The 18,323-nt window shown below is 45.6% G+C and overlaps 1 protein-coding gene across 1 annotated transcript in view; it reads left to right on the forward strand.

Annotated features, from left to right (window-relative positions):
- The window catches only part of CLRN1 (clarin 1), a 31,172-nt gene extending 13,153 nt beyond the window's left edge, over positions 1 to 18,019 (forward strand). Inside the window, exons 2-3 of the mRNA XM_088447654.1 lie at positions 6,707 to 6,886; positions 16,197 to 18,019. Coding sequence (XP_088303780.1) covers positions 6,707 to 6,886; positions 16,197 to 16,462 — 446 coding nt within the window. The 3' untranslated portion in view covers positions 16,463 to 18,019. The remainder of the gene's footprint in view (positions 1 to 6,706; positions 6,887 to 16,196) is intronic.
- Positions 18,020 to 18,323: the final 304 nt, after the last annotated feature.

The raw sequence follows: 18,323 nt of genomic DNA on the forward strand, positions 1-18,323 counted from the left end.
ATGGACGTTCAGACAAGTTTGTTAAATGTTTGATCTAAACAATTTGTTCAAACAACAGTTTTTGTCCATTTTCTGGCGCTTGGGAGCAAATTGCTGATTGTCATTTGTTTTCATTCCTTACCAGATTTTCATTCCAACCAATCAACTTACACACAAACAAATAGGGACTGATGCAGGGTTGGACAGAAATCAGTCATAGATGCTCCCGTTTTGCAGGGCTGGAGCTGGAGCTCCAGGCCCTCCCATAAAAATAGGCCAACAGCATCTGTTGTGGTCTGGACAGTCAGTGACAGGGAAAAAATAATCCTGTGTGTCACCAACATCTGCATTCTGCAATGCAAAGGTCCGCCCCTTCACCTCCTGGCCGTCTGAAGCCCTATCCATTCAGTTAACACACATATTTAGCCCTGCCCATTTACTTATGACCACTGAAGCCCCGCCTACCTGCAGTCGGATGAAGCCCCGTCCACCCGCATTCCGCCGATGCCCGCCCACCCACAGTCAGCCAAAGCCTGGCTCACCTGCGGTTAGCTCTACCTTGCTCAGCAACTGAGCTGGCTGCTGGAGTGAGCTGAAGTCTACCTGCATCCCAGCAGGTCGGTGTAATGTCTAGTGTGCTGCTCTGTGTGTGATGTGTGACCTACCCTGGGGATCTGTGTGTATATACTGATATTATATATATACATACAGGCTTCTCATGGAGAGGAGTTAAACAAAACAGGCAAGTGTGTGTGTGTTTGTATTTGTATATATACAAACACATGTACATATACAAGTAAAAGGTCCTGGCATCTGCCCCCAGGCCGCCCCAGCACCACCAGGCTATCCAGCTTCCCGCTCTGTTCCGTCTCCTCTTTAACTGCTACACCCCTTCCCCCCCTCCCCTGCTGCTCTATCCAGCTCCAATATATTCATTTCATTTACAAAAAATATTTGTTAAAAAAGAAGGGTGCTCCGATACCAATAATATAACATAGGACCGGTGCCAGCAATGAAAAAATATATTGATAACAATGCAAGTTATAGCTCTAACACCTAGTTAATGGGAATCAGTATGCAATACCGCCGGATCAAATACCGACAGCGACAGCCCGATGAATCAGAATCCCGACTGCATCAGGTAAGTAGTTTAACCCTCCCCTACCCTAACCCTTCCTTAGTGGTGCCTAACCCTAACCTCCCCCCCTAGTGCCTAACCCTAACCTTCCCCCGTTAGTGCCTACCTAAGCCCCCCCACACCCTCAACCTAACCCCTTCCGGGGGGGGTGCCTAACTCTAACCCCCCCTAGTGCTGCCTAAACCCCCCTTTCCCTACCCTAACCCTCCTGGGGGGGTGCCTAACCCTAAGTCCCCCCGGAGGTCCCTAACGCTAACATCCCCTCCCGCGGCTACACACTAAGACACCCGGCTTACCTTCGTTCAGTAAGCCGGGTTTCGGGATTTAGTAGTGGGGCTAATGATAGGCATCGGTATTTCGACGCCTATCTTTAATCCCATGTCGGGTTGTGGCTGTCGGGATATCGGCAGGCGGGATAGTGCCCGCCGGTATCCTAACTACAGCCCAGTTTGTGCTTAATAATCATTTTGGTTATTGAACGGTATGTAGTCACTATGTCAGTGGTTAACATGTTGACATTCACAATGTCAACAGCAGGTCAACATTGATGATGTTGACATGGTTAAAATGTCAACATCATTAATGTCAACACCCGCAAAATGTCGACTTTAGATCTGTTGACTCTGTCATAAGGTTAACATTTCCTGGAGGGTTAAAATGAACCTTAGGGTTACTGTTAGGGTTCCTGTAGGTTTGACATTAGGATTGGGGTTGCCATTAGGGACAGAAGGAGAACCAGAATGTTGACATTGTAACTGTCTAATATATTGAACCATTTTGCACTACTTTTTGCATGCGGTGCATGTGCAGATGTAGTTATATATTTATTTGATGATGGGCTGTTTAATATAATAGTGTTGCAATAAGGGGATGCCAGCTGATACAGTAAATTGGGAGGTAAGGCATACTGTACGGTACACGCCCTTACACTGCCTCAGCTTTAGTCATAGCCCATGTAAAGATACACAATAGGCCCTTCATAAATGTCAGCTCCAGGCCTATCTTGATCTTATTCTGGCACTGCCATTTTGCAGCCACGGAAGTATGGGCCTACAAGGATAGCTGATGCCATCGCGGCTACAATCGGGCACACAGTTCTGCTGCAAAAGTATGCTAATAATTGTAACCGGAAAGCACTCTCACTGACAACAATTAGACGCCCACTTCCCCTCTCGCACATCTGTAATACTTTGCAATCCAGCCAAAACATCGGTAACATCGAAGTACATCGGAGCCACTCGCACATTTAAGGCAGGTCTGACTCTACCACTAAATTGCTAACTTTCCTGCACGCAGTTAGAGCTCAGGCTGCGTATGACATCACAGTGGCTAATTTATGCACGCCCCTGCAACGGCGTTCAAAAACACTGGAACGTCTGTGTTTCTCCGACAACTCCCCCATCATCACCCCCAAACGGAGCTTCCTGTCAGTCACTCTGCGATGGGAGTGCATACTCACCGTGATCACAGTCCTGATCACAGTGAGGCATTCGCGCACGCACACAGCGATGCATACACATGCGCAGTACACAACAATCAACCATCTGCGTACGCTTTAGCACTTGCGAACCTTGCTGAATCAGGCCTTATATTCACACATATGCATAGTTGTACATATTTTTATGTGTACCCCCTATTCTGTAGGCTTACGTAGGTTAGGTTTGCTATTCATCATCATCATTAGTGTGGACTTGCACCCTCCCTATAAAGTACTTGGTGCATATGAAAAACTTGGAACTGAGTATGTCTCTACGCCGCTTGTGCTTGTGTACACTCGGCTTGAAATATGCCCAGTGAGAAAAAACTGGTAAGATATGCCCAACAAACAGACATATGTTCAACTTGGCATAAAACCAATAGAGCATAGCTTCATTTCAGCACTCTCTCCGGGGAAAGCACAGAGTGAAGGTTCAAGGGGCATTTGAACAATTTGCATCATCATTGCCATGCCCCCACTGCATAATTCTGTCGCACTGCAGTTGGTAGTGTTGAAATTAATTGCGTCACTACTGCCCCATCTGCCCACCTCACATACTCTATTGGGGATTTTGTGGACATTATCATGCGCAGGTCACCGCCAATTTCCTCTGTACTGCACATGCACAAAACAACAGGAAAATGGCAGAGGTGGCCATTTTCCAGGCGTTTTTACAACGATGACACCAGCGCCGCCATGGGACTCCAGAGAGGTAAGTATAATATGGGTGCAAGATGTGCGTTACGGCCATCCCCTAGACCCACACCCTGCTCCAGGGGTTTAAGTGGGCTGGAACTGCATTCCGTCACTTCTATTTGGAGATGGAACCAATCCCGTCTCCTCCGACCCACCTTAACCCGGCGCCGCAGGGAGGCTCCATTTGCCAGGTGCCTGCTGAGATTTTGTTACCAGCGGGCAACCAGCTCCCTCCCCGCAGTGCCAGCGGCAGCCGAAGGCTGGACCTCACTCTTGAGCTCCGGCTTCCGGCTCCGCTCCCCCCACGGGCACTATGGGAGAGATATCATGACGTCATGACGTCTCTCCCATAGTTCAGAGGACTAGGAGTGGGGCTTAAGGTAAGTATTGTTTTTTTTTTGTGTGTGTGAGCGGCACTATAGGAGGCATAACTACAGGGGACATTACACAGGGAGCATTACTACAGGGGGCATTACACGGGGCACTACTACTAGAGGCATTACTACAGGGTGCATTACTATTGGGGCACTACTATAGGGGGCATTGCTACAGGGGGCATTAATATAAGGGGCACCACTCCTGGGGGCACTGCATAAGGGGCACCACCACTCCTGGGAGCACTGCATAAGCGGCACCACTACTGGGGGCACTGAATAAGGGGCACCACTACTGGGGCACTGTATAAGGGACACTACCACTACTAGGGGCACTGCATAAGGGGTGCTGCATAAGGGGCACTGCATAAGGGGCACCAGTATTGGGGGCACTGCATCAGGGGCACTACTACAATGGACATTGCATTTGCATAAGGGGCACTACTGCTGTGGGCATTATGTGTAAGGGGCACTGCTGTGGGCATTGTGTATAAGGGAGACAAATGTGGGCATTGCGTAAAGGGGCACTGCTGTGTATCATACATGAATAACGGACACTACTATGTGGTGTAATGTGAATCAGGGGTGAATCAAGATTGTGCTACTGTGTGGTGTAATTTGATTTGGGAATGCTATTGTGTGACCACGCCCCTTTCTTTTGAGACCACGCCCCTTTATTTCAACACGCACCTGTGGCGTGCGCTGTCCCTTTATTCCAAAAACCGCCAAGGGGGGGTGAGTTCCACCACTTCTCTGGGACCACTTTAAGCACTGCCTTGCACCCATTATAAATATGCCCTTGAGATTGAACATATTCAGCCCCAGGCACATGTGCCTCGTAATTTGGCCCTGACTGGAGGTGAAAGATAGTCCATATTGAGCTGCATTGCATGAAATTCATGATTAGGCCCACACCCACCATAGGAAGTTAGGGTGGGCAGGACTCAGGAGCAGGCAGTCACATTGCTATGCACATTGCACACAGGGGGTGATTCAGCACAGGACGCAATTGCAAAGCTGCATACAAGCAAATATGCAAATGCAGCAGGAGCTGTCTGACACCCCCTGCTGCATTTGCGATCCTAGCACTGCGACTGAGGTCGCAAGCTGGGATTATCATCGCACCGGCCAGCTGAGTAGGCCTCAGTTTATGCAGACTGGCCTGCTTGCGAGTCCAGGAAACTGCATCCCTGGGCGCAGTCCCTGGCCTTGCCATTCCAGGAAACCGGGGTCATTCAGGCAGAAGCATAGCAGGGGCTGCATGCAAACACACAGGACCTGTTCTACGCATGTGCAGAACGGGTCCTGCACACGTTCAGATTCCTGATAAATCGGGAATTTCCATCCAGCATTGCACTAGCACGCAATGCTGAATTAGCCCCACAGAGCATGGAATGGAGGAGTATTCTGCAGCTGCCCAATCACCACCCATTTCACGGTATAATTCCTCAGCAGCAGGGCCAGGCTAATACTACAGGTGTGATTATGGGGCCTATTCATCAACACTAAAATAACGGTTTTAAGGACATTTTCCTTAATTACCATTTTTTTAGTATTCATTAACATACTTAGCACAGGAGATATCACTTATACCTTCTGGTTAAGTCTGCCTGCGTTAATTTCCAGACTCCCCTAATCTATACACCTCTCTCAGGTGGCGTACAGCGGGATACACTTACCTGCTTTTAGCGTGAGCAGGTCCTCCTCGGCTTGCTCTGTCGCTCCCTGGTCCTCCCTCTGGCTCCGTCTTCTGCTCGGGCACTGTGTTCTCCCGGCAGAACACTGTAAAGTTTTTAAAAAAACGTTTTTGTTTTTTTTTAAACTTTACTGTGTTCTGCCGGGAGAACACAGTGTCAGAACAGCAGACGGAGCCGGAGGCGGCTGCAGCGGCCAGGTAGGTGGGGGACAGGGAGGAGAGCAGAGGTGGGACCGGGGGATTGGGGGGGGGGACAGAATTACTGCAGCTGTAGGCGGTGTTGCGCATGCGCTGCTTTTTTGATTGCAGCTGCAGTAAGTTAGAGCAGGCAGGGAAAAGTATGTATTTTCCTAAAAGCTGTCATCTGAAAAATGACAGCTTTTCAGAATAGATAGTTATGGAGAGGAGGAATGATTAATTCCTTTGGTAACTAGGTAGAACTCCATGCGAGTTCTAAACCTAATTACCTCCTTCAAATTTTTATTAATGATGAATTGGCCCCTATGTCTGATATTCTACAAGGGCTAACATTAAATCAATTAAGTTAATTAATTAATTTAGTTAAACATTTTTAACATATTGCATTCATTTTGTGCATTAATTATTCTGCAAATATTGTTATTTTTATGTTATAATTTTACATTAGATTTATTTGTGAAATCCTTTTACATGTGATAATTTTCTTAGGTTCCTCCAGAGAAATTATAACTTTCCTCTTCCCTTATTTATGGGTCTAATTATACCTCTTTTCCACCAAAAACCCGGTTCCGAACTGGGTTTTCAGACATGGTTCCAACCCAGGTCAGACACCGTTTACACAGCACCATCGATCTCGGTTATTCTCAGGTCAGCCCCGTTCACACTGAACCTAGGTCTGCCCTGCTAAACTTGTGAGGTCATAAAAAGTGGGAGGTGACTACTCCACAACCACCAATCAGCTAATTTTAGGGATGACCCAGGTCGGATAACACGGGTTGCGCCGTTTACACTGCACCATTACCCAGGTCCATCCTGGGTCCGACCCTTGTAGCTACAGTACCTGGATTACTGGGACACTTGACCCGGGTTATTTTTCAAGGACCATTTTACACTGAGCTGTGACCCGGGTAGACCCAGCAAAAACCCAGGGGCATTATTAAGCAGTAGCTACTAGCAATACTTGTGTCAAAATGTTGCACACAACATATTCTGGAGTCTGCTTTTGGAGATTGTGCAGGAGGTCAGAGGGTTAACATGTGTTATCTTGTAAAATTTGGGGGAAGTGGTTTTGTACAATAAAACAGATGTTTTATTAATTTTTTTATTGTGACTTAATTATTAATTATCATTATTCTTTTCTTTTTTAGTTTTTCCAGACTTGCTGAATGCCATCCCTGCCAGTATACATGTCAGTGTGGTTATATTCACAATGGCGCTGATTGTGTTTGCATTGGTAGGAACTGGCTTCTTCATGTTCAACGCTTTTGGTAATCCATATGAAGCACTACATGGTCCAGTGGGATTATACCTATGGTGCTTTGTTTCATGTAAGTAAATTAAATCCTCCTTAAAGTTCAAGCTAAACAGGGAGCCTGCATAGTAGGAGCAGGCAGAGTCTCTGCTTTTAACCAGATAGCATGGGTGATGGGTGACACAAGAAATGCACTTCTTGTAATTTACTATGCATTGCCCAGAGACAGTGGGGTCTATTTACTAAGGGGAGATAAGGGGTTAGAGATGCTAAAGGCAGAAAAAATCCCTGTACATACCGCTTCTCAGTATGTACTAAAGGGATTTTCTCTGCCTGCAGCCTGCAGCCTGCCAGTGTTAAGTGCAGTCTACAATATCGCACCACACCTGGGGAACTTAGTGCTGCCATAGACACCTATGGCAGCGCTAAGTGTCCCAGGTATTACTAACAGGAGAGGGCACTTACCGTCAGGAGTCTTCTCCAGTGCTCATACTGTAGCTGCCGGTATCTGTGCCAGTTTGGACGTTTGTTAATAAAGTTTGTTGAAAATGAAAAAACCTCCTCTCTCCTTTCTATGCACTGAACTTCGGAGACCTGGCGAGTCCTGTGTCTCTACTCTGCTGCTTACACCGCCAAGGGGGTTATTATTTAACGTTCACCCTTCTCGGCGGGTCTATTATTAGTAACACCTGTGGTAGCCAGCTCCTGCTTAGCAGCGGTAGCAGGAAAAGCAGGAGTGGCATTAACTCCACGGTATGTGGAGTCTTAGTACATTGACCCCACTGTAAGAGCTTGATGCAGAAGTTGAATTTAAAAATTTGTGTAGTGTATCTTGCGTGTTTTCACACTGCTCCTAAACAGCATGTGCAAAAGTGTAGGTGATGCAGAGTCATGCGTATTTCAAATGCTTCTCCGCCTACTACTGAAGAGGAGTAACTGGACTGTAATGGGGCATTCTCAAATAGGCAAGTTGAGTGAGGGCGTGACTATGGAGATACAGGCCATGCAGAGATAAAGCATACATATGTCACACAGACATATCATTTACATCAAGTACTGTATAGGCTGGGGCAAGTATAATGCCTCGGTGTGGTAAGGGTGTAAATTATGTGGTGCGATACAGGTCAGAGTATCCTTGGAAGGGAATTTATCCTTCAGCAGCAGCTCTTCCCTATGCCACGCCTCGGCAGAGAGGCAAGGTTTCCACAGACAGAAAGAAAGGCAGACAGGGCTTTGCAGAAAAGAATAACACAGCTTATTCTTTAACCCAGAATAGGAATTGGTTAATGTAGGAAAGGGAAAAAAAATATTCAGGTGACTTTAACAGACAGTCTAATACAATCACATACAAGTGTCACTCAACTCCAGTCTTCAGGGAACACCAACAGTGCATATGTCAGGGAACACCAACAGTGCATATGTCACACATCCGATACAAGGATCGGAGACACATCACTGCCATCTGTGGCTCTCCTGGCCACCTGGGACATTCCTGTTTTCTGCATTCATTCATCTGCAGTCCTGGATGGCGTTCCCTCGTTGTGATTTCCGGCATTTTGGAACATGGGCTCCACCATTTTGGTTGCAATCATATGACTAAGTTCTCCAACTGGGTGCCAGCAAATTTAGTGATCCGGTCAGCCTATCATCACTGTGGGTGCCCCCTACTTAAACTTGGACTTGCATTCTGACCTTTGCCAGTACAATATCTATTCCAGATATCAGTACCTTGGCTCCTGGGGGTATATTTACTAAAGTGAGAGTTTTTAAAAGTGGAGATATTGGGCCTGATTTATCAATGAGTTGTATCACTCAGAGGGCTCTATTTATTAACATTATTTTTACTAAAATAAAGTGAAAAAGGGTGTTTTCACACCCTTTTCACATTATTTTAGTTTCACCTGTAGTTATTACAGGGCAATTGGAGTAGAATTAGTAAAATTCTACTCCAACCCCCAGTATCACTTATTTTTAGTAAAGCAGATCGCATTTCCCATAATTGTAATGGGAAATGTGATCTGTGTGCAAGTTACTAAAAATAAATTGTAAAAAAATACCGGGGGAAGCCCTGTGATAATAACGCCACCTGGAGGTGGCGTTATCCAGGGTCTCCCCCGGTTACCGGGCTCCCACTCTGCTCTAACTGGGAGAGCAGAGGCGGGAGCCTGTACCAGTAATCAGCTATGCGGTCTAAGCAGACCGCAAGCTGATTACTGTAAAAAAAAAAAAAAAAAAAATTAAACATTTTTTTTTTACTTACCTGAATCCAGGGACCGGTGATCGGGCCTCCGGTGATGGCTGCTCTCCGGTCAGCTGGTCTCCCACAGTGCACTGGGGCCCGGTCATCAGGTGATCGGGCCCCAGTGCAGTATGGGAGATCACCTGATCGGGAAGCCCGGAGAAGATCACCGGAGGCCAGGAGGATGCAGGTAAGTGAACTGAAGGGAGGGGGGGTCGCGGGGGGGGGTCACGGGGGTCCGCGATCGCGGGGGGCGGGGCTTAGCGTCGGTGGGGGGTAGCAGCGACGGTGGGTCGGCGCATGCGCGGGCTCTTAGTCGCTGTATTTTTTCCGAAAATACCGCGACTAGAGTGCGGATGGGATCCGCAGGACAGAGCTTTATCGCAAACTCTGTCCCTGCAAGGGATTTATAGTAAATCCCTGTGATATTGTCTGAATTCGCAATGCGAATTCACTCGGTAATATCACACTACAATCCGCATTCAATATGCGGATTGTAGTAAATAGAGCCCAGAGTGAGAGATAAAAGTTGTTGCGTATGATAAATGTTGCTCCAGCCAATCAGCTCCCAAATGTCATTTTGTCAAACAGATGACAGTTAGGAGCTGATTGGCTGGAGCACCATTTATCATACACAACAAGTTTTATCACTAGTAAGTGATAAAACTCATTGATAAATGAGGCCCATTGTCCATAGCAACCAATCAGATTCTAGCTATTAACTTCTAGAAGGTGCTAGTTAAATGTTAAGTAGAATCTGATTGGTTGCTATGGACAACATCTAAAAACTCTCACTTTTATAAATATACCCTCTGGTGTCTTTTTCAAATCTGCATTGTTCCAGTCTTTAGTTTTTTCCACTGCTTCTGGCAGCCAGCGCTTGTGTCAGCTCAAGTCCTCAGCATTGATATACAGCACAGGTTCTCAAACTCGATCCTCAGGACCCCAAACAGTGCATGTTTTCCAGGTCTCCTCACAGAATCACAAGTGAAATAATTAGCACCACCTGTGGATCTTTTAAAATGTGTCAGTTAGTAATGAATACACCTGTGCACCTGCTGGATGACCTGGAAAACCTGCACGGTGTGGGGTCCTGAGGACTGAGTTTGAGAACCACTGCTATACAGCATGTCTATTCCACAGGTTCTTAAACTCGGTCCTCAGGACCCCAAACACTGCAGGTTTTCCAGGTCTCCTCACAGAATCACAAGTGAAATAATTAGCACCACCTTTGGATCTTTTAAAATGTGTCAGTTAGTAATGACTACACCTGTGCACCTGCTAGGTGACCTGGAAAACGTGACCTGTGTGGGGTCTCATTGGACCGAGTTTGAGAACCTCTGGTCTATTCAATAGCTATTATTACTAATGCTCTCTGTGCTTGTTCCACCCACTAATCTCTAGCACTGCTAATTAAATTCAGCACATGTTCAGCTACCAGTATTTACCAGTGCAATCTGCATCTGATTTTGCCTTTTAGCTATCTGCATTCATGAATGCATTCTGCATCTGACCCAGGGCCTGATTCAGAGGTGGACGCAATGGTGATTTTTACGCAGATCGAGCGATTGCACATGCGTATAAGTCACACTGTGCACGTGCTGCGATCGCATTGCAATTACGGGAGCACAGAGGAATCCATAGCAATGTAATTGACAGCTTGTAAGCGTTTGGGGGTGGTAACAGGAGGTGGTCAGAAGAAGTCAGGCGTGTCTGTATACATGGGCGTGCATAAATTAGCCACTGCGATTGCATACGGAGCATCAGAGAGAGAGAGAGAGCTGTAGTGTTTGCGGCTGGTCAGACCTGCCAAAAGGGCAAGATGGCTGCTCGATGTGTGTTGATATTACCGAGATTTACGCAGGTAAGCGACGTCGTACACAGATGAGAAGGCAGCAGTTAGCGCCCCTATGCTTGTGTGAGCTTTGGAAGTTAGCATATTTTCACAGCTGCGTTCCATACAAAATCGCAGCTGCGGTCGCATTAGCGTCCATCTGAATCAAGCCCTCCATCTTCAACTATCAGAATTCATAAGTGCACACTGCATCTGACTCCGTTATCAGCTATCTGCATTTACAAGTGCATTCCGCCTCTGACTCGATTATCAGTTACCTGCATCATCAAATGCATTCAGCATCGGACTCGGGGCCTGATTCAGACCCGGTCGCGTGCGCTCGCAACCGGGTCGATGGTGGCCCACAGCGCATGCGCATGATGGAGCCGGCTAGCTGTCGATGTTGAGTGACAGCTTGCCCCGTTTGGTCGGTGGGCCAGGGGGGTGGCTGCCCAAATGGAGGCGTTCCGATGAGAACACCTGCCGTTTGGGGGAGGCCCCACTGACATCACAAGTGATGTCAGTGGAGAGCTTCCAGCTCTGTTATAGCTGAAAGCTCTCTGGGGCTTGCGATGGGCGAGACCCTACCACAAGGGTCTCGTCGCAAGCCTGATGGTCGCGATGGTCTTGACCATCGTGACCATCATCCTGGCCGCTCGCATTAGCTGTGGGTGGTCACCCACAGCTATGCGAGCGGCCAAGAGGCCGCTCCAAAAAAAGAAATACCCGACCCTGATTCAGAGTGACCGGCTCTGAAGCAGGCCCTCGGTTTCAAGTCACTAGAGCTGCAGCTGCAGTCAGTTTCCATTCATGCACAACACTCTGTATCTACACCTCCTGAAGCCTGCCACAAGTGCTACAAGTATTCCATTCCTAGTCCGCCTTCAGCCTCTCTCTGCTGTATCGCAGTCTTGGGGCCAGCATTTTCTATAGACAGTTCTATTGTGCTTCCTGTACTCTTCTCAAGTATATCCACAGACTATACCAGTGCTCAGTCTCATCTCAGGGTTTTCCAGATATCCATATTCGTTCAAACTCAGTAGCCTAGGCTCGTGAATAGAAGCACTATCAAGGCCCCAAGCTTTTTTCATTCTTCAAATAATAAAGCTAATCCTTAGCATGTTTTCCATATCTTCGGCTACAGGTGGTACTAATTATTTTACTTGATACTCTGACAAACATGCACTGCTAGGATTCACTGAGGACTGGAGTTGAGAAACACTAACATGCACTACTGTATATGTTTTTAAGGTCATCACCTATATGGCAAATATCTCACTCATTTTAGCTTAATACATGGGTTACTCAACAATATATTTGACCCATTCAGTTCACTTTAGAAAACTACACATACAGTAATATGAGCAATTCTCAGTCTGTAGCCCTTTTAATTAGACTCCTACAATATTTCATTAAACAAAATCTTTACTTTGATGGTCCTGCAGACAATGCTAAAGTCCCAGCTAACTTTGATGTAACCCGGGTAACTACAGGGGGTCTTTATGTGCACGTTGGGCCCATTTATTTTGTTATCTTGTTAAGTAGTGGAGTACAGCTATAAGTCCCGTTTTAGCAATAAACAAAATGTTGCAGCACTGTGCATTACAGATGGTTATATTACACAAACGAGAGCTATTTCCAGTAGAATCCACTCTCTGTACTGCAAATATAATGTCCTCTGCTGTGGAGCAGCTTTAAGTATAAATATATACAGTATATACATAAGATTTATCTCACCTAGTCCAATAGATATTGCTGAGGCAGCAGCTTTCCTCTCAGATGAAGGCAAATCAGCATAGGTGTAAAGTTTATAATCTCTGCTGTCTCTGGGCCTGATTCACTATGGATCCCAACTGCGAATGCAATAGCGATTACGCACGCAGTTCATCTGCGATAGTACGATAATCCATTGCGATCGCAATGCCGCCGCTGAACTACATAAGGACGCCCACCTTACCTTACACACGTCTGTAATGTTTAGCAAGACTGTGAAAACATCGGTGGAATGGAGTACCATCGCAGCCTCGCGCACACTTGCACAAGCTCCGAGCTTACTCAGAAATTACTAACATTCACGCACGCTATCAGGCCTCAGGCTGTGTAGGGCATCGCAGTGGATAATTTATGCATGCCCCTGCAATGGCGTTGAGACGCACTGGCATGCCTGCTTTTGGCCGACCGCCCCTCCCGTTACCACCCACGGATGGCACTTCCTGTTAATCACTCTGCGATGGGTTTGCGTAGTCACTGCGATCGCAGTCACGTTCGCAGTTGGCGGTTTGCGCACGCGCACTATAATCTATACGCATGCGCAGTACGCAACAATCGCCCGATTGCGTGCATATTAGCAACTGCGTTCCTTGCTGAATCAGGCCCTCTCTCCCTTGCTGTGCTCTCCTATGGCTGAGGATGTCAGCAGGATTACGATTTAACACCATGTAGTTCTCAGTATGACTCCTGTTCTCCCTCACTGCCTCACTGTTACATGGCTCCCTCCTACTTACTCTCTCTGCGGCTCATTTCTCTCCCCAATCTTATATGTCTCTCTCTCAGCTGCTCATTGGGGTGCTCAGCTCTCCACCTTCAACTGCACCAACTGTCACTCCTCAAACTGCTCCTTTTTATATAAAATAACTTTATTTAAAATTACATTGGCCTCTGCCCTTTTGCAAAATGGATTTATTTTAATGGATTGACACCCGTGCGTCCTGATGCTGACAAGTAGTATACCAAGCATACAGATAGGGAGCGGGTGCACTGTAAGAGGCGTACAGCTCTGCATACAGGCAAATAAAGCATTTCTTTCAGTGTGTGCAATGTGGGAGCACAAACGCCCGATTTCCATCCAACTGTGCATCAGGCCCTATATGTATTTTTATTTTTTCTAAAGGTTAATGACCCATTAAGAAGTATGTAAAAAGGAATGCAAGGGCGGCACCAATCTCTGCAACCTAAGGAGAACTAGTGGGAATCGAATTGAAAACAGGAGAGTATCTCCAGTTCTGAGAAGAGTACTATATAGCTCAAAACTTCATTGTGACACTTCCGCTATGAAAAACTAGTCCCTTACTCTCCATAAATGGGAGCCTAGCAATATAGGACTGTTACAGGTAGTGTCAGCAATATAAACAGGGCCGTCCCTTCCATTGGGCCCACCAGCCCTCCTGCAGCGGCGGATAGTTTTTTCTTTTCTTTTTAAAGCACCACTGTGTTCCGATCCGCCAGTCTCCCCCCGGTGACGAGCGGACCCCCCCCGCGCGGTTGACAATTACTCACCGTCCACCGTTACTACACTGCTGCTGCTGGCTCCTTCTAGTGTGCCGCTGCCACCTGCCGCCTGCCGCGCAGTGTCTGGTACCGGACTGGTCACTCGAGGATCCGTCCGGTCCGTCGTCATCCCGGTCTCTCTCAGCCTCCTCAGGAGTCAGGACAGGAGACTCCTCTCCTCTGCCAGGCGAGCCAATGCGTACCGACCGGGTGACTTGGCAGGTAAGAGCCTAGCCCTGTTTTCCGCGACAGGGTCTGACTGGGCAATAGGCATTGTGTCCTTCATTAAGGTTTGGATTTGGGAATGGATGTTACATTCTCCACTCCCACTAAAAAAAAAATAGTGCAATAAATGTTTTTATATTTAAATTGATTTTGTTGAAAGTACTACTAAATCTAAAGGTTTAATTTTATTGACCATTTACTGTACATTTTTTTCCAGTGAATGGGTGGGGTGGGTAGGGGCCCCAGTGCATTGCTTTGCACAGGGCCCACACTGCTGTTAAGACAGCCCTGAATATAAATATATACAATATAATAAGTAAGTGGTCAAACACCCTCTTACCCAAACATGAAATATGGGCTGCAATTGGCAAATAAGGGATAATCAAATTATTTATTAGTTAGATTAATGGTATAATAATACAACTCACTATTGTCATGAATAAAAGAAATTTAAAAATAAGAAAATAATTTCACTATTGTAGATAACAATGGTTAGAGGAATAAATAAATAATGTAATAACACAGTATCACAAGTTCAAAATCAAGTATAAAAATAAAGCATAAAAACAATATGAAATGCTCATTTAAAACTGCTGTGATATCTGCTCCAGTCCCTCCATTTACAACAACAACCACATTCCCCATAAGATTCTATGAGGGCTGCGAAGCTGTCAGATTTACTAAGCTCCAGATGGTGTTATCCTATAGTAGCCTATGAGCTACTAATTAACCATTTTTTTACAGAAAGGGAGCCACCCACCAGTGAGGAATGCGCCGGCCAACGGCCATGCGTGTATGTGCAGTGTGCGCTGGGGCCCTGAACCTAGAAGCAGTGTGAGAGCATTACGCTAGCACACTGCTTTCAGCTCTTCGCGGCGAGCTCGTATTGGAGGCCATCTCCTGGCAAGCCATGTTAGTACATTTTCACTTTGCACATTTACACGCAGAATATTTATCATATCCACATTATAAAAGCAGATTGTGATAAATATGCCCCTTCGAGATTGGTGTAAACTGAAAGAGAGACTCAAGACTCGAGAGTCTTAAAACATAACATCATAAATGTTTAACATAATATTTACTTTTTTATATGTCTTCAAACTTTCAATACTAAAGAAGAAGGGTAATAATAATAATAATAATAATAAAAAAAATTGGGCAGTATTAGTGTAATACATGCAAACAGCTAATATTTTCCCCACATGCAAATATGTTGCTCCTAACAGGGGTAAAGGTTGAATTTTTTACAGGGGGAGGGTGCTTTGTTTTACAACACACACACACATACGCTTGAATCGCGTCATTATGCAGAGAGGGGACAGGGCTTAATAACATGGGGCCCGCTCTTGCTTTTGTCGGGGGTATTTCTGGGTACTCAGAACTAGAGATGTGCGGATTTCTGAAATCCGAACACATCCGAATTTAGGGGTTCTGAGTAGAACCGGGTCATGGTTTGGATTCACTTTTGTGACCCGGTTCGAACCGAGTCCTGGTTCGGATCTGTTGCCGATTTGGAACTCGGATTTAAAAAACTGAACTTGTGTTTTGGATGCAGACATTTTAGCTGTTTTTATCGATTTTTATTGATCTTTATCCAAATCCAAAACCAAAACACTTGAGGGTAGTTTTGCAAAAGCCAAAACACAAAGATTAACCCAGATCCAAAACCAAAACATGAGGGACCGCACACATCTCTACTCAGAACCCTCCCACCCCCCCCCCCCCCGGTGTGCCACTCCCTAACTGAAAATGAGGTGCAGAATGTTTATATGAAATGACTGTGCTTATTTTGCTGTTGTGACGTATTGTTTTTCCTTGTAGGTTCCTGTGGCTGCCTTGTATTAATCCTCTTCTCTTCAGAAGTTAAAATGCACAATCTGTCAGAGAACATTGCTAATTACAAAGAAGGACGCTTTATATTTAAGACGGAGACTGAACACTTTGAGAAGTCATTCTGGATTGTCTTGGTGTGCACACTAGTACATTTTTCAAATGTGTTCCTCATTCGATTAGCTGGTTTTGACTTTCCTTTCTCAAAATCAAAGGAACTGGATACAAGCTTAGGAGCAATTGATCTGATGTACTGAGATCAGTATTGTAAAATCATGAGAAGCAAATTACAAAACACCCACTGGTATATCTATAATGGGTACAGAGTGTGTGTTGCACACGGGACCCTGGGTCCAGAGAGGCCCACACCATACACCCGTACACACTGCACCCATGGCGGCGGCCATTTTCCCAGCATTTTGAGAAAGAAAATCGCAGGAAAAATTACTGCTGCACCACTTCCCCGGAGACCTGCGCTAGAGTCTACTAGTGCTCATAGTCTAGTGTCTACTGTGCTGCTGGGTAGAGAGGAGGGGGCCTTGGACGGAGACTGTATACGGGCCCCCTCCTCTCTTAATTTGCCCCTGAAAACACAGTGTGGTATAGCTGCACAGAGTTAAGCTAGTTACACACTATAAGATTTCCCAAATGATGGTAATAAATAGACCCATCTTGACCAACCAAAACAATCCTGAAAACAGACGATATACAGCGTACACACTACATAATAATCACTTAGTTTTAAACAATCTTTCAATTTCAAATCATTTCGCCAGTGTCTCTATACAACTATCAGCAGAAATCGGGCTGAGAGCTATACAGACTGCATTTTCCAAACAAATCCAAAACGACGTGAACAACAGCGCATGCATCACACACTATATCAGGAGCCGATTCTACATGATTTAGACCAACCGCTGGACCATGGTGCAGCATACACATTAAACGATTATCGAACCAACAATTCAATATTAGCCAATTCGGGCTGAAAATTGTATAGTGTATACCTAGCTTTACTAGTCAATGTTCACTTTGGGGCTCATTCAGAGTTGGGCAGATGCCCATTTTATTTTACATAAGATAGGCATTTTCTTACTGCTCACATTAAGATTTTTTGTGTATTTTTGACTTATAACTCCTTACACCCGGAGAAGAGGTATGGGGAAGGTAAACGTCAAAATACAGTAAGAGCATGTTTATATAATTGTGAATCAATTAGACGTGGATGCATATGTACAGTATGTCATGAGGCGTATCTCTTTCAAGTCTTATGTATACATACCTATCTCTTTCAGTCTTATGTATAAATACCTACTCTAACAGAATGTCCAGGAAACTCCAGATTTTGGGGTGACTCTCCTGATCTCTGGGGAGAATAGGCCAGGCCCCACATGCTGCTTACTGTTGCCCATTTCAGTCTGGGCAGCTTGATGATGTGACTTATGTGAAATCATGGCACCATGGCTCCACACCCCACTTTACAATGTTGGGAATTGCAGCTTCACATAGTGAGGCCACAATAACATGATTGCAGCACCAAGTCTCCCGCACCACCCACCTGGCTCTCTCCTTCTGGAAGAGGTAGCTTAAACGTCGGCAAGTATGGTCTGGTGTAACTACAGTGGCTTGAAAAAGTATTCAACCTCTAAAATTGAATAGATTTGTCTTTGTTATCAGTAAACTCAGAAATTGTTTGTTTGTTTGTTTGTTTGTTTGTTTTTTTACAGATTGAATTAAATCTAGAACATCTATTTATACCTTATCCAACATGATTTTATTTTAAAAAATAGTTTTTTCTTTGGAACACCTAACATTAATATTGGTTTTAATATTTAATAACGATATATTGGACCATTGATGATCAGAACATCGCAACATTGCTTTTTCCAGGCGGCAGCAGAGAACATCAGCTGCCAGAGAAATGCAAAGTTGCAATGTTGTGGAGGGCTGAGGGATCAGGGCCATAACTAGGGTGGTGCACATGGCACAGGGCACCGCAGGACAGGGGGTGCTGTTTGGGCCTGTCAATGTTTTGTTTATTATCATTCTCACTTGTAGCTTCCTTTACTTTTATCCCCAGCATCTCCTGGCCTCCTCTATCTCTTCCCTGGTCCTTCC

Source organism: Taudactylus pleione, unplaced genomic scaffold (assembly GCF_031769625.1).
Source record: "Taudactylus pleione unplaced genomic scaffold, aTauple2 ptg000436l, whole genome shotgun sequence".
Classification (NCBI taxonomy): domain Eukaryota; kingdom Metazoa; phylum Chordata; class Amphibia; order Anura; family Myobatrachidae; genus Taudactylus; species Taudactylus pleione.